We start from the raw sequence: 13,860 nt of genomic DNA, 5'->3' as shown, positions 1-13,860 counted from the left end.
GATGTACTACAAAGGAAAATAAAAATTTATGTTGAATTAGACAATCCATAAAGAGGGTGACAATTTAAAAATATTTTGCTAGAATTGCCCCTCTTTTCATTTTTTTGCCTTTTTTCTATCATGCCTTCTTCCCCATTAGTCTATCAGTACACTTGAACTTAATGTTTTAAACACCAGCAAAAACACATTGGCTCCTGAGTTTCAACCTATGTGAGAATCTTGTTGTTTTTTTTTAATTTGCTTGTATTTTCTTTTGAACCATAAAAGCTCTTAGCCTAATTTAGAATTCTTACCAATCTCCATTTCTGCTTTGTACATTTTACTTTTAAACCGCATATCTATTTCTAATTCTCAGATTTTCTTCTATTCATTGTTAATAGAAAAAAGAACTTTGCTGTTTCTGAGATAAAATTTTCTAGATAACTTTACTCAAAGGAGGACTAACCATAAGAAATTGCATGATACGATGGATTTTAGACCAAGCCTTATAAAAAAATTTTATGCTGTATATATATTTTTTAAAAGGGGTAGCTTACAATCATTTTATGTCTTTATAAATTATAATTTACATTTTATATATTTCCTAATTAGTGGGAAAATGACCTACATTAATGGTTTGAGAAAACTTTATATCTATTTTTCAGTTAACTCGGTAAAAATTATACAGGCTAATTATTGAGATATCAGATCTGGATTGGAATATAGAAGTGACTTAGTTCAGGATGTTTATCTGCAGTTGTGAAAGTAGATAGGTGTCCAGTGATCATTCATCACAGACTGGAATTTCACAGTCTTGGTTAAGAATTCCCATTCAGAGCCTGCCCCACATGTGGCTCATACATATACAGCCACCAAACTAGATAAGATGGATGAAGCAAAGAAGTGCAGGCTGACAGGAACCGGATGTAGATCTCTCCTGAGAGACACAGCCAGAATACAGCAAATACATAGGCGAATGCCAGCAGTAAACCACTGAACTGAGAATAGGACCCCCGTTGAAGGAATCAGAGAAAGAACTGGAAGAGCTTGAAGGGGCTCGAGACCCCATATGAACAACAATGCCAACCAACCAGAGCTTCCAGGGACTAAGCCCAAAGACTATACATGGACTGACCCTGGGCTCCAACCTCATAGGTAGCAATGAATAGCCTAGTAAGAGCACCAGTGAGTGGAAGGGGAAGCCCTTGGTCCTGTCAAGATTGAACCCCCAGTGAACGTGATTGTTGCGGGGGGAGGGCAGTAATCGGGGGAGGATGGGGAGAGGAACACCCATATAGAAGGGGAGGGGGAGGAGCTAGGGGGAATGTTGGCCCGGAAACCGGGAAAGGGAATAACAATCGAAATGTAAGTAAGAAATACTCAAGTAAATAAAGATAAAAAAAAATTTTAAAAATTCAACTTCATCCCATAATCACAAAATATTACTTTTCAAAGTAAAACCTGGTCTTAAAGAATAGCTTTTGAAGGGAGAAAGGCAAAACTAAAGCAAAATATAAAACAAACAAATGGCAAATTTTCCATGTTTTCATTTGCTCTCAATCTGGATTAACTACTGAGATCAGGGTGCAATTTTAGTTAGTTTTCTGTAAAATGTGCTTCTCTCTCTCTCTCTCTCTCTCTCTCTCTCTCTCTCTCTCTCTGTGTGTGTGTGTGTGTGTGTTTGTGTGTGTGTGTGTGTGTGTGCGTTGCTTTCTCTCTTTCTATAAATATATGAGTGATAGGTAGATAGAAGATAGATGATCGATGATAGATTGATAGATAGATGATGTATGTGCTTACAAGTATAGATATAAATTTTATTTCAGCATGTATTTGAGAAATGCCTGTATATAAAATGTCAGCTGGCCTTGAATTTACAACCTTCCACTTGGCCATGTGACTATTTATTTAACATTTAAAACACAAATGCCCAGCCCCTGAACCTTGGTACAATACATACACATAGATAAGTCAAAATATACAGGGTTATATAGTAGTTATCGAGCCACAGTTGACACTTTTGAATAAATGCTTGCAGTCCATGAGAAACAAAACAACATGAGCAGTTTATAGAGCAGCACTTTGGCTATTTTCAAACCACTCACCTCTAAAGAACTATGGAGGTAGGAAAACCAAAATGGGCCTTCAATGCTTATAAGGAAAATGTTTGCTTGTATATATATATATAGACTTTTTTCTCTACAGCATTAAAAAAAGAAAAAATCTGAAGTCATCAATCCCTCCAATTACAAGTCCCAGAAGGCAGCTGGGTTATTTTAACCTGGGGGTTAGGAAGAACTGAAGCATCTCTCCAGGGACTTCATCGTTCTGGGTAAGGATCTTAGAACCGTTGTCCTGCATGAGCTGGCATTATGTAATCAAGCAGCCAGCATTAATGTAGGGAAAACATATTCCTTTCAAAATTACCAATGTGAGGTCATTTTAGAAATTTTGTTTGTTTATTTTATATTACTCTGTGCTTAGTAAAATGAAAGAACAAATGAATAAAAATAGAGAAATTTGAAACAATTTAAATTAATTGAGAAAACCTCTTTAACTTGTTATTTTCCTAGGTTAGGTTATACATTCTATAGTCATTGAAGTTCAGAGGTTATGTATTCTTTGTGTTTGTGTGTGTGAGAGAGATATTAGTAAAGCAACTTAGCTTGAAAATATCATAGTTAACAAATTAAGAGGAAATATGTCCACAGAACATTTCACACTCATCCTGTTTAACTCACCCAATTTTTCTTGCAATCTAATAATCCATAGTTTGGATACCAATCAAATTTTCATTAATGGGTTTTTCTTCTTCAGGAAATTGTGACCTCATTCTTCATATGATAAAATTCACATCCCAATTTTACTACACAATACAGACGCTGCATCCTCAGGATGAACATTTTAAAGCATTTAGTATATTAGTTCTCTTTTTTACTCACAAAATACTTCTAAACTGTTCTAATTTTCTCTCTTATCTCAAATTCACATCTGAAAAAACAAATGTGTAGGTTCTGCCTGCTGGTAAGATGGATTCTATTTTTCATAACTGTGATTACTGCCTGACAAAACAATGTCAGAAAGGAAGGGTTTACTTTCCAGTTCAGGTGAAATTCTATCTTAGTAAGGAAAGTGACATTGCTATCCATATAAGGTCAGCAGTCCGAAAGGGGAAGAGAGAAGAATTGAGTGTTATTCTTGCTTCTTCATTTTTATTTAGGATAGAACCATAGCCCACAGATAGACAGTTAGCGCTTGTCTCCTGCCCCAGTAAACCCAATCTAGAAATAACCTCAATAACATGTCAATAGGTCTATCATCCAGTTATTTCCGATCTAAACAAACTATAGTTGCTTGTCTTTTGTAATTATGCATTCCTATTTGGAGAAAAACCACAAGAAAAGTTTACTGTAAGCTAAAACCCCTTTATTCACATACTGAATTAGTTTCTACTGGAAAGCTGGAAGGCTACAGTGATACCTTGAGTTTCATAGAAATAGTGTCTCAAGAGCAGTGCGCTCTCCTGAACATAACATGGCTGTTGAAACTGTGACGTCACAATAGCCGTGTTACCTACACAAGATCTAGTGGTGATCAATTCAGAATAAATCCCAGTATAGAATATCTCCATCCCCTTCTCCCTACCTTACTAAATAGCTGTTCACAGTACATTGTTACCAGGAACATCGTTTCTTTATGGATGGGATAGCAACTGGCAGGATTCTCATCCTCTACTGTATTGCCCACACCCATGTACATATAGGCACCTCTAACTGAATTCACTAATTATCAGAAACAAGTGAAGATGGAGCAAAGTACATTGGCAGACAACACAGAAGGAGTCAGAGTTGTGAGATAAAGGAAGGTGAGATCATATGTGGTTTTATATAAGTCTAATATTTTCAAAACTAAAGAAAATATTAAGAGGGTTTAAATATTTTCCATCCTCCTCCACAAAATAGAAACTATTTCTTTTTTTTTTGTTACTCTTTATTTACAATTGTGAGAGCCAACCTTGGGATTCTTTCTCCAGCTACAGGTCTGGTTGTACCTGTCACTCTTCTTTCTGTTGTCACTGATTCGTAACAGGAATTACAGGGGAATAATACTTTATTTTGGCTTATGGTTCCAGCGGATATCATCATTGTGGCTTATACTTTCAGTTGATACAGTTCATAAAGGCATGGCTCCAGGAGTTTGAAGCAACTGATTACCTTGCGTCCGTAAACAGAAAATAGAGCCAGATGAATGTCTGTGTGCAGCTGTTTTCTCCTTTCAGTCTGGATTCCAGCCCATGGAATGGTGCCGCCTACATTTAGGATTATTTTTTTCTCTTCAGTTATCCCATAAAATTAACTGGCACATTCAGTTTTGCAAAAATCTTATTCTTTCTCCTTCTGTTTATTTGGCAGCTCAAAAAAACCCAAGTGGATGCACCTAATCCTGCAGAGGCTTGATGCCCCTGGGTGGGAAGACACCCAGGGTGGGGCACTTTCTCAGAGGTGAGGTAGAGGTGGGGAGAACTCTGTGAGGGGGTTACTGAGGATGTAAGTGAATAAAATAGTTAATTAAAAACACATAAAACAGATACTATCTCAGTTTTGCTAATGATTCTCTCATTAAGATTATACTATTACCTCATATTTATTAGGTACGATTAAACAGCAAGTTTTCTGGCCTACAGAGTAGTAAAAGCCTTATTTTTTGGTAAAATATGTTCCTGTATAAACTACTCAGCACATTGAGGATGACAATGTGGTCTGTATTAAAATCTAGTTTAATTTTGTCTGAGAAACCACACTGTGGCAAAACACATTGATTTTCTCCATTAATGCTTCTTAATAAAACAAAAGAAAATAAAACAAAATAAAACAAAAACAACTAGACTACTACTAATTCAATTTCCAATACACTTATTGGCAGCCAGATGTGTAGCCCTTTTGCAGTCAAATATCCATGAGAGTTTGATTGAATGAGAATGTTAAGAAGGGGGAAACCAACTCCTGAAATTTGCTGCTGTCACACGCAAATAAAAAGATGTTATGAATTTTAAAATGTATGTTTTTTTCTCTTCTTCATATGAGCATGTATGTATACGTGTAAATGTTTTCACATCAGTCTCCTAAAACATCTGACATAAAATGTATGCTATGCTTATAATATTATATGTACCATTATAATGTGTACCATTAAATTATATGTACCATTAAATAGTGTCTTTACAATGAAAGTATAGAACATATATAGACCCTGAGATCTAAAAAAACTAAAAATTAGGAATAATAGTGTGACTGGTTTTGCAAAATTACATGACTGTTTAGATAGTACTATATATAAGTTTTTAAGGAGAATCAAACGAAATAGTAAATACTGTAAAATCATCTTTATATTTTTCAGAGAATGTATTAACAATAGGATGTTCAAAGTAGAGATATTTGAAGTATATCACTTGGCATAAATAATTGTGGGCCTTAATATAGAATGCCTAAGCTGAAATTGCCACTTTTTTGTTGAGCCCCAAACAGAAAACTTTGAAAAACCAAAAAGAAAGATTACTTCTATTGAACAGAATAAGGACATTCTGTGGGTTTCTCTTTTGTGTTGATATCCAATCCAACAAGTGCAGTTCCAAATTGATGGCCCCGTACACACCTGGTGAAACGGAGCAAGTCTGTGCCTTAGCCATAGGGTTGACTTTACTATACTGAGAAGGAGTTGACACTACTTAAGCACTTGGACATTCTTGCATTATAACACCCAGATAATTGTATCATCTGCTTTCATTCTCCTTACACTGTTAGAATTTCTACAAATAAACTATCCCAAGACTCCTGAAAACTCTTTTGATAATAGTAGCAATGCATACCCATAGAGAGACTTAGGAAACAGTGGCTGTCTTTGTTAGCCCACAGCACAGCAAATTTACCAAAACTGTAACTTAAAAGAAAAATATTGCTTTCTTTAGCATAATAAATACTTTAAAAGAAAATTATAAATCATTCTATTCATGGTACACAATACTGGATCATATTAAAACTGAGGTAAAAAGATCAAATATTGGTCCATTCTAAAATCGATAGATTAGTAAAGAAATAAGGAAAGATGTAAGGAATTTTGGTTCTAGAAATGTGAAATGTCGCTAGTTAATTCTACAATAAAAAGTTTATGAAGGCAAAAGATACTGCTCTAAAGAAATCTTTTCGAGTGCCTGGATCTAGAGTTAATACATAGCATCTGGAAAGGTTGTTCAGCAGTTTAAAAACATATTAGGTCTTGCAGAGGACATGGGGTAAGTTCTCAGCACACATATGGTGGCTCTGGTATTCCCCTTTGGTAGAAAAGTGTTTTACTGAAAGTGATTCTTACAAGTAGGAGGAAGTAGGTAAATGGAAGGCATCAAAACATAAGAGGGTAACTAAGCACACCTACTGAACATCCTGTGATATACTACAATCCCATCACATCTACCAATAATCTTGGACTATACAACGACACTCTTGCAAGAAATCAGCTTTGTCCTTCAAAATATGTTTTGCCAATTTTGTGTCTATGTATACAAACATAATTACACATTTATTTGTGGATATATACTTTCTTTTTCTAAAAGTTTTTAAAACTGTTACTAGTCTGTCTGGGCACTATGAATGAAGATGAAGATGAAGGGCAGAAATACTTCACTCCTTTTCACTTTTATATTTATATTAAAATTGGATATTTTACTGTAATAAATGTATAATTTTTATAATGTAAAACTAATGTATAAAGACATGAATGTAAAAGGGTACAGTAATAGAATAACAGTCTCCCACATTTACACATGTGTTGCACTTCCACACAGTATGTAAACTGTTAATCTTTTATACCTTTTTATTATGTACTTTGAATAAAAGAATATGGATTTTCATCTTGTGTATAAAGTGAATTTCTACAAAAAGTTGGATGTCATTTTCATAAACAAAATTTTTATTTAATTTATAAAGACAGGATGATTTTACTTTGAAAGCACATTTCTTCTGACCAGCTTCCGAAAAGCGTGTTTCACATCCTTATTCCTCAGACTGTAAATGATAGGGTTCAACATGGGACTTACAAAAGTATAGAACACGGCAATTATTTTGGACTGCTCCACTGACTTGTCTGTGGGAGGTCTAACATACATGCAGAATAGAGTCCCATAAAACACAGTCACTGCCACCAGGTGAGACCCACAGGTAGAAAAGGCTTTGCGCCTACCTTCAGCAGAACGCATCCTCAAGATGGCAATGAGAATGAACAGGTAGGAAATGAGGATTATGAGCAACGAATTGGAGAGGTTAAATCCTGCTACCACAAACATCGATGTTTCCTTAATGAATGTGTCAGAGCAGGAGAGTCTGATGAGAGGAGGGTCAGCACAGTAGAAGTGGTTGATAATATTGGAGCCACAGAAGGTCAAGCGATATGTCCACATGGTTTCCATCAGGCCACTAAGAAAGCCATATATATAGGGCCCGGCAATCAGACGCACACATACCCCTTTGGACATCTTGCTGCTGTAAAGCAAAGGGTTGCAGATGGCCATGTATCTGTCATAGGCCATCACAGCTAGCATATAATATTCAGTAATCACCATAGCAATGAAAAAATAACACTGGACTAAGCAAGCCGCATATGAGATGGTTTTCTTCTCTGCTAAAAAGTTTACCAGCATCTTGGGGGTCACATTAGTAGAATAGCACAAATCCAAACATGACAAACTGGCAAGAAAGTAGTACATAGGGGTATGCAGTCGTGAATCTATCCTGATCAACACCATCATGCCAAGATTCCCTCCCACAGTGATCAGATAGATCACCAGGAAGAGCACAAAAAGCAAAGGCTGCAGCTCTGGACGATCTGTTAATCCCAAGAGAATAAATTCAGTCACCATGGAGTAATTGCCTCTGACCATTTTCTTAGGTGCCAGCATGCTGACTTAGATGAGTCAAAGAAGGGTAAAGGAAATGCATGTTAGACATTTTCTCTCTTTTCCCCTTTCTCTTATTATTCGTCCACAAATAGATATTGCTAAGCTCTGAGAATATTAGAGCTAGTACATTAGATTTTTCAAATCTTTAAAAAAACAAAACAAAAACAACCTTTTGTTCTCTCTCTCTCTCTTTCTCTCTCTCTCTCTCTCTCTCTCTCTCTCTCTCTCTCTCTCTCTCTCTGTGTGTGTGTGTGTGTGTGTGTGTGTGTGTGTGTGTGTGTCCGTCCGTCCTTGCCTTCCACATTGTTTGCGACAGGGATTCAGCATCTCTTGCTGTTAAATGATCTGACAAATTTGCTTCTCAGGATTCTACTGTGTCTCTGCTTCTCATATCAACACTGGAACACTGAAGTTTACAGACTGTTATCACAACCAACTTAAATGGATTCTATGGAACAAATGTTTCATATACATGTGGTAAAGTGGTTAAGGCAGGTTCTTTACCCACTGAGTTATCTCTCCAGTCTAGGCTGGTATGCTTAAGTAGATTTCACATTGCCCCAATTTGCTAACAGCACAGGTATAGATCATGCCTACCCAGAAAGGATCACAAGGCTTCCCAGGTTCAGGACAAAACAGAAAGTGTGGTCAAGAGCCTGTTACTATTTTTCTTGTGGAAAGAATGAGCAAAGCAGGGTAAGAAAGCTCAAGATTGACTAGTTTGAATAATTCCCTTGAACTCTGACAGTTTAGAAACTATCCTGGTCCTATATCCAAGGATGATAGTTCAGAGGAGTAGTAGAATACTGGAGGCACTTATAAAGACATTTCTTTAATTTGTTTGCTCACATTCAACTGAGTGTTCTACTCTCTCTGGTAATTAGCTAACCTAAGAAGGGCAAGACAGAGATTTAGGGTGAAAGAGGTAATCATGACCCAGTAATAGGTCCAATTGGGATAAACTTCCAAGTACACATTATAGTTTGTTATGAAACAGTGGTCTCCTTCTTAACAATCAGGAAAGATTTACCAGTGACTCACACTGTGTGTATATCTAAAAGCCCCACTTTGGAGAATTTAATCCCCTTGTGTCAAAAAGAAATAAAGAAAGCATGGAATTAAAGATACCAGAAGTAAATTCTCTCCAGATCTATTTTGCTACTATAATCTTAATGTTTCATAATATAACATTACTGTTGAAATGCAAAAGGATGAAGTTACAGACAGGATAACCAAGACCAATATGAGCTACTAAGTAAAGGGTTTTCATACAGCACGTGGTATGACACACGTGAAGGAAAATTTCACCACAAATACTTAGGTCATGGTTTCATTTTCTTATCAATTTACTTTTTCATTTGTTCTCCCTGCCCCCAAATCAAATGTTTCACAACACATGACAAAATTTGGCAATTCTGTTCTGGTGGTGGAACAGAAATTTGAATTTAACCTTTCTAATTAAATGCAGAAAAAGTTCAACTATCTTTGTTGTAGTAAAGGGAAAATTAATGAAAAGGGATGTAATTACTATCAATCCAGAGGGCAGAATGTGGTTTTGTAATTAACAAATTATATTCTCAGATAGTATCAAGTCAGTATCATCTCTAATTGATAAATACATCAACACATTAATGGTTGGGACACTCTATAATGTATTTTAATTATTGATTTTGGTGCTATTTTTAGGCTTTTTTAAAGTTTTAAAAATAAATTGTATAGAAGAGTAAATTCAATTGACTAGCACAGTTATTTATTCAATCAATCACAGTAAGCAAGGTGGTGGGCATAAGAGTCAACTAAAATGAGCCAAAGAATAGTTTCTGTGTAAACAGTTACTCTGACTATGAGGTATAATTTTTACTATATGCTAATGTGTGTCCCATGTTCTAATACACTATGGCTATGAGGTTACTATTTTAAGTTTCTGAATCCATTATTTTTCAGCAAAATCTACCAAAATATTTTTAGAAATTAATTTTATATTTCAATCTGTCCTCAATCAAAGAATAAAAAAAAATCTGCAGACCTGTTCTACTATGGTACAGTAATTGCACATAGTACCAAACCTACCAGCTATATATCTCAAATACATAATCTGTTCGCGATAGCTGAATCAAACACAAGTACAAATTATGTTGATGGCACACTCAGAATGCTGCATACTTAATTAAAATAAGCTAATACACAAGTGACTACATACTAGAGCACCACACATACTGGAGAGGAAAAACAAAACAAAACAAGATGACCAATAATGGCTTTTGCTTTCAAAAAGGTGGTTGATGTCACACAATAAGGGTGAAGAAAGTTATAGTTAAATGTCATAGTTCAATATTATGTGTTTGATCTAAGTAGGTATTTCTGTTTAAAATAAGGATAGACATTGAGGAATGATGGGGCTGATCTGGGAATTGAGGCATTTTTAATACTTTTCTAGTAGGACAAGAGTAGAACTCTCAAGAAAGTTGACCATTTCATATGGAGGCATTCCAATGAGAAACTTTCAGTTGAAATGGAAGCTATTTGTTTATGTATATGAGAAATATCACAAAGATATCATAATAGAAAACAGCAGACAGCAACATACTTATAAATAGCCCTTTCCTTATGGCATTGTTATCTACCTGAAATTTAGTAACTATTAGTCAGCATGAATACTAATAAGGTTCTTAAATATGCATATTCTTTATGAAATTAAACTAAATAGAAATATAACCCATCATACAATTTTACTGGCACTATAATATCAACTTGCATCTAGTTAGTTAGAAAAATATAAAAAAATGGTAATTTAGTTGTCATTTATGTTTATTTTCTATATTAAAACTAATTACAATATTTGGAAAAATATATAGATTGCTTTTAAATAGAAAAGACTCTTGTGGTAACTCAGTATGTTGTGAATATATAGGTAATACTTCAAGTGACTGATATCGATCCTACCAATGAGAAAGACAGAAGTCACAATCAACAATCAAAAACATCTATAAAATCAGATGTACAGATTACATTTGTATCTGAAATACTACCAGTTGAAATGCACATATCTCTTTTCTGGAACTTGTTTACATGAAATTTTATGGTAGCAGAGTAGCCTAGAATGTTAGCATCACTATTCCATGTGCCCACAGTCTGCTGTACAAAAGCTGTTCTTTAGTCATATTAATTAGATGAAGTGGGAGAATACTGGAAATTTTAGTCAAGAAAGGGGACATAGGAAAAAAAGGAAATAGTTTCTGAATTAAAAATCCAGTAGTCTGGCATCTAACTACCAGGCTGAGCATAGAGATATACAGAAGTTAGTGAAAAGAGTTAAGAAAATGGTATTGTGGGGCAGGAGAAATGGCTCAGGGCTTAAGAACACTGTCTGCTCTTCCAAAGATCTGAGTTCAATTTCCAGCAACCACATGGTGGCTCACCACCATCTGCCATGGGAACTGATGCCCTCTTCTGATGTGCTTGAAGACAATGAAACGATACTCGTATAAACAAAAATAAATGTCTTAAAAAGAAAATGGTAATGTAAGATAGAAAATAAGAATGGAGAAAGATAAGCCAGATAGTTATGCACCATATAGTTATTATTCCTATAAACAACTTCCTGGGAGTGTACACTCTTGTATGCTTTACCATGATGGATTCCAATACCTCCATTCTCTCCTAGTTTTCCACTGCTACACTTCCCAAATAAAGGGCACGATATGCTATTACCTTACAATGAACAATCCTGGCTTCTAGGTCACTTTAGATAATCGAGATTCATATAATTGTCTTTGTTGTTAGTGAAACTCTTTTATTTTTTTTTTTAGATTTTTTTTATTAACTTGAGTATTTCTTATTTACATTTCGAATGTTATTCCCTTTCCCGGTTTCCGGGCAAACATCCCCCTAATTCCCCCCTCCCCTTCTTTATGGGTGTTCCCCTCCCCACCCTCCCCCCATTGCCGCCCTCCCCCCAACAATCACGTTCACTGGGGGTTCAGTCTTAGCAGGACCAAGGGCTTCCCATTCCACTGGTGATCTTACTAGGATATTCATTGCTACCTATGAGGTCAGAGTCCAGGGTCAGTCCATGTATAGTGTTTAGGTAGTGGCTTAGTCCCTGGAAACTCTACTTGCTTGGCATTGTTGTTCAAAGGGGTCACGAGCCCCTTCAAGCTCTTCCAGTTCTTTCTCTGATTCCTTCAACCGGGGTCCTGTTCTCAGTTCAGTGGTTTACTGCTGGCATTCGCCTCTGTATTTGCTGTATTCTGGCTCTTAAGATTTCATTTAAATCACATCATCTCCCATGACAGGGTCACCTTCTTTCCATAATATTTTGAGTTAGCAATTGTGCATTATCAGAGATTGAGCAGTTTTGAAAGTATCTGCCATTTCTACCGTATCTACCTTTCAATTTTGAATCTACCAATTCTAAACTCATACTTTCTAGTGTGCTTATTTCTCTCTTTGACAATTTAAAGGTAAACTTTTTCTTAAAAATATATATTTAAATTTTGCAAGAAAGAATAAATCTTGATGTATCTTTTTTGATTTTTTATTAATTATTTTATTTTTAAGACTGTAATATAAGTACTTCATCCCTTCATTACCTTTCCTCATTTTAAACTCCTTTCTTCTTTTTCAAATTTATGCCCTTCTTTCCTATTAATTTTTGCTGAAAGTGTTTCGGGGATATTAGAGAATTTACTTTAAAATATTATAATATTACCAGTGTAGTGAACAGCTAATTTCTTCCATGTGGCCATTAATTTTTGAACTAATTATTGAAATGCAATTTGGCAATAAGAATGATTATCACAAACATAAATTCAATAAATTTTTAGTATTTTTCAATAATCAATCTAACACACATACTCACTTACTTCAGCAAGATAAGACCCTAGACTACTATTCAATCAGTTTTGCTGGAACTTGACTCTTCATCATAACTATGCAAACTGAAACAAAAAGAAAAATTAGAAATACAAAAGTCATGATATTCCTTCCTACCTGAATTCAGAAAAACTTTTCACAGAAACAGAAGAGGTCCAACCAAGGAACTGCTTAAAATGATTTATGCCCTATTTGTAACTTGAAGAGTTTATTCCCAAAGTATTTTTTAACACACCCCAAAGAAATAATTAAAGAAACGTAGTAATTGGTTTAGACACGTATTCAATAGAACCGTGGGATTTGAGCGATGGAATTGCATCACCTGGTTGTCATCTTGAGCTACATATTTCATGTGTTTATAAATTGATTCTCAGAGGATGCTTTGTTATGAATCACTATTTATTACAAGAAAATAGTTTCAACAATTAGTACAATGTTTTGAAATAATTCATGGACTTTAACTTTTTATGATTCTTTCAAAACAAGAATTTTGTACTGTAAATCCTCTCACGATTATGAAAAGACTAAGTAGTCACATTACAAAATGAATAATTTTATTGTCTTAATGATTTATTAAACCAGCAATATCATATAATTAAACATAATGAAATTATTAAAAAGCAAGTTTATACAACATAGACATCTCCTAGACATATTAAAATTTAAAAGTACCAAAATTTAAAAACATCAAGTCTGTTAATAAATAATACATTCAGATTTGATTTTCTGTCAAGGAAACAAATTATATCAATAATTTTCTCATAAACTAAAAATGTGAGAATAGTCATAGATGTATAAATTTGGTTCCAAACTCCTCAACTTATGATAGATGAGGAGTATCAGCAAAGAAACAATCAGTAAAGTCATATATATATATATATATATATATGTATATATATATACACACACATATATATATATGTGTGTGTGTGTGTGTGTGTGTGTATCTGTGAGTATTGAGAACTCATACTTACTTTACATTCATGAATAATGTTTTGAAGTTTAAATTCAACTTAATGAACAGAGGAAAGAATGACATATGGCAAAGTGCAGGATAG

At 34.8% G+C, this 13,860-nt stretch overlaps 1 protein-coding gene across 1 annotated transcript; it reads right to left on the bottom strand.

The window, feature by feature from the left end:
* Window positions 1–6,970: 6,970 nt before the first annotated feature.
* On the bottom strand, window positions 6,971–7,909 carry Or5m5 (olfactory receptor family 5 subfamily M member 5). Its single transcript, NM_001001125.1, is given in 1 exon segment — window positions 6,971–7,909. A coding segment is annotated over 1 exon segment (939 nt).
* Window positions 7,910–13,860: the final 5,951 nt, after the last annotated feature.

The sequence above is a fragment of the Rattus norvegicus genome, chromosome 3 (assembly GCF_021556685.1).
Source record: "Rattus norvegicus strain SHRSP/BbbUtx chromosome 3, alternate assembly SHRSP_T2T, whole genome shotgun sequence".
NCBI classification, from domain to species: Eukaryota; Metazoa; Chordata; class Mammalia; order Rodentia; family Muridae; genus Rattus; species Rattus norvegicus.
This window is presented reverse-complemented; position numbering and strand designations above follow the sequence as displayed.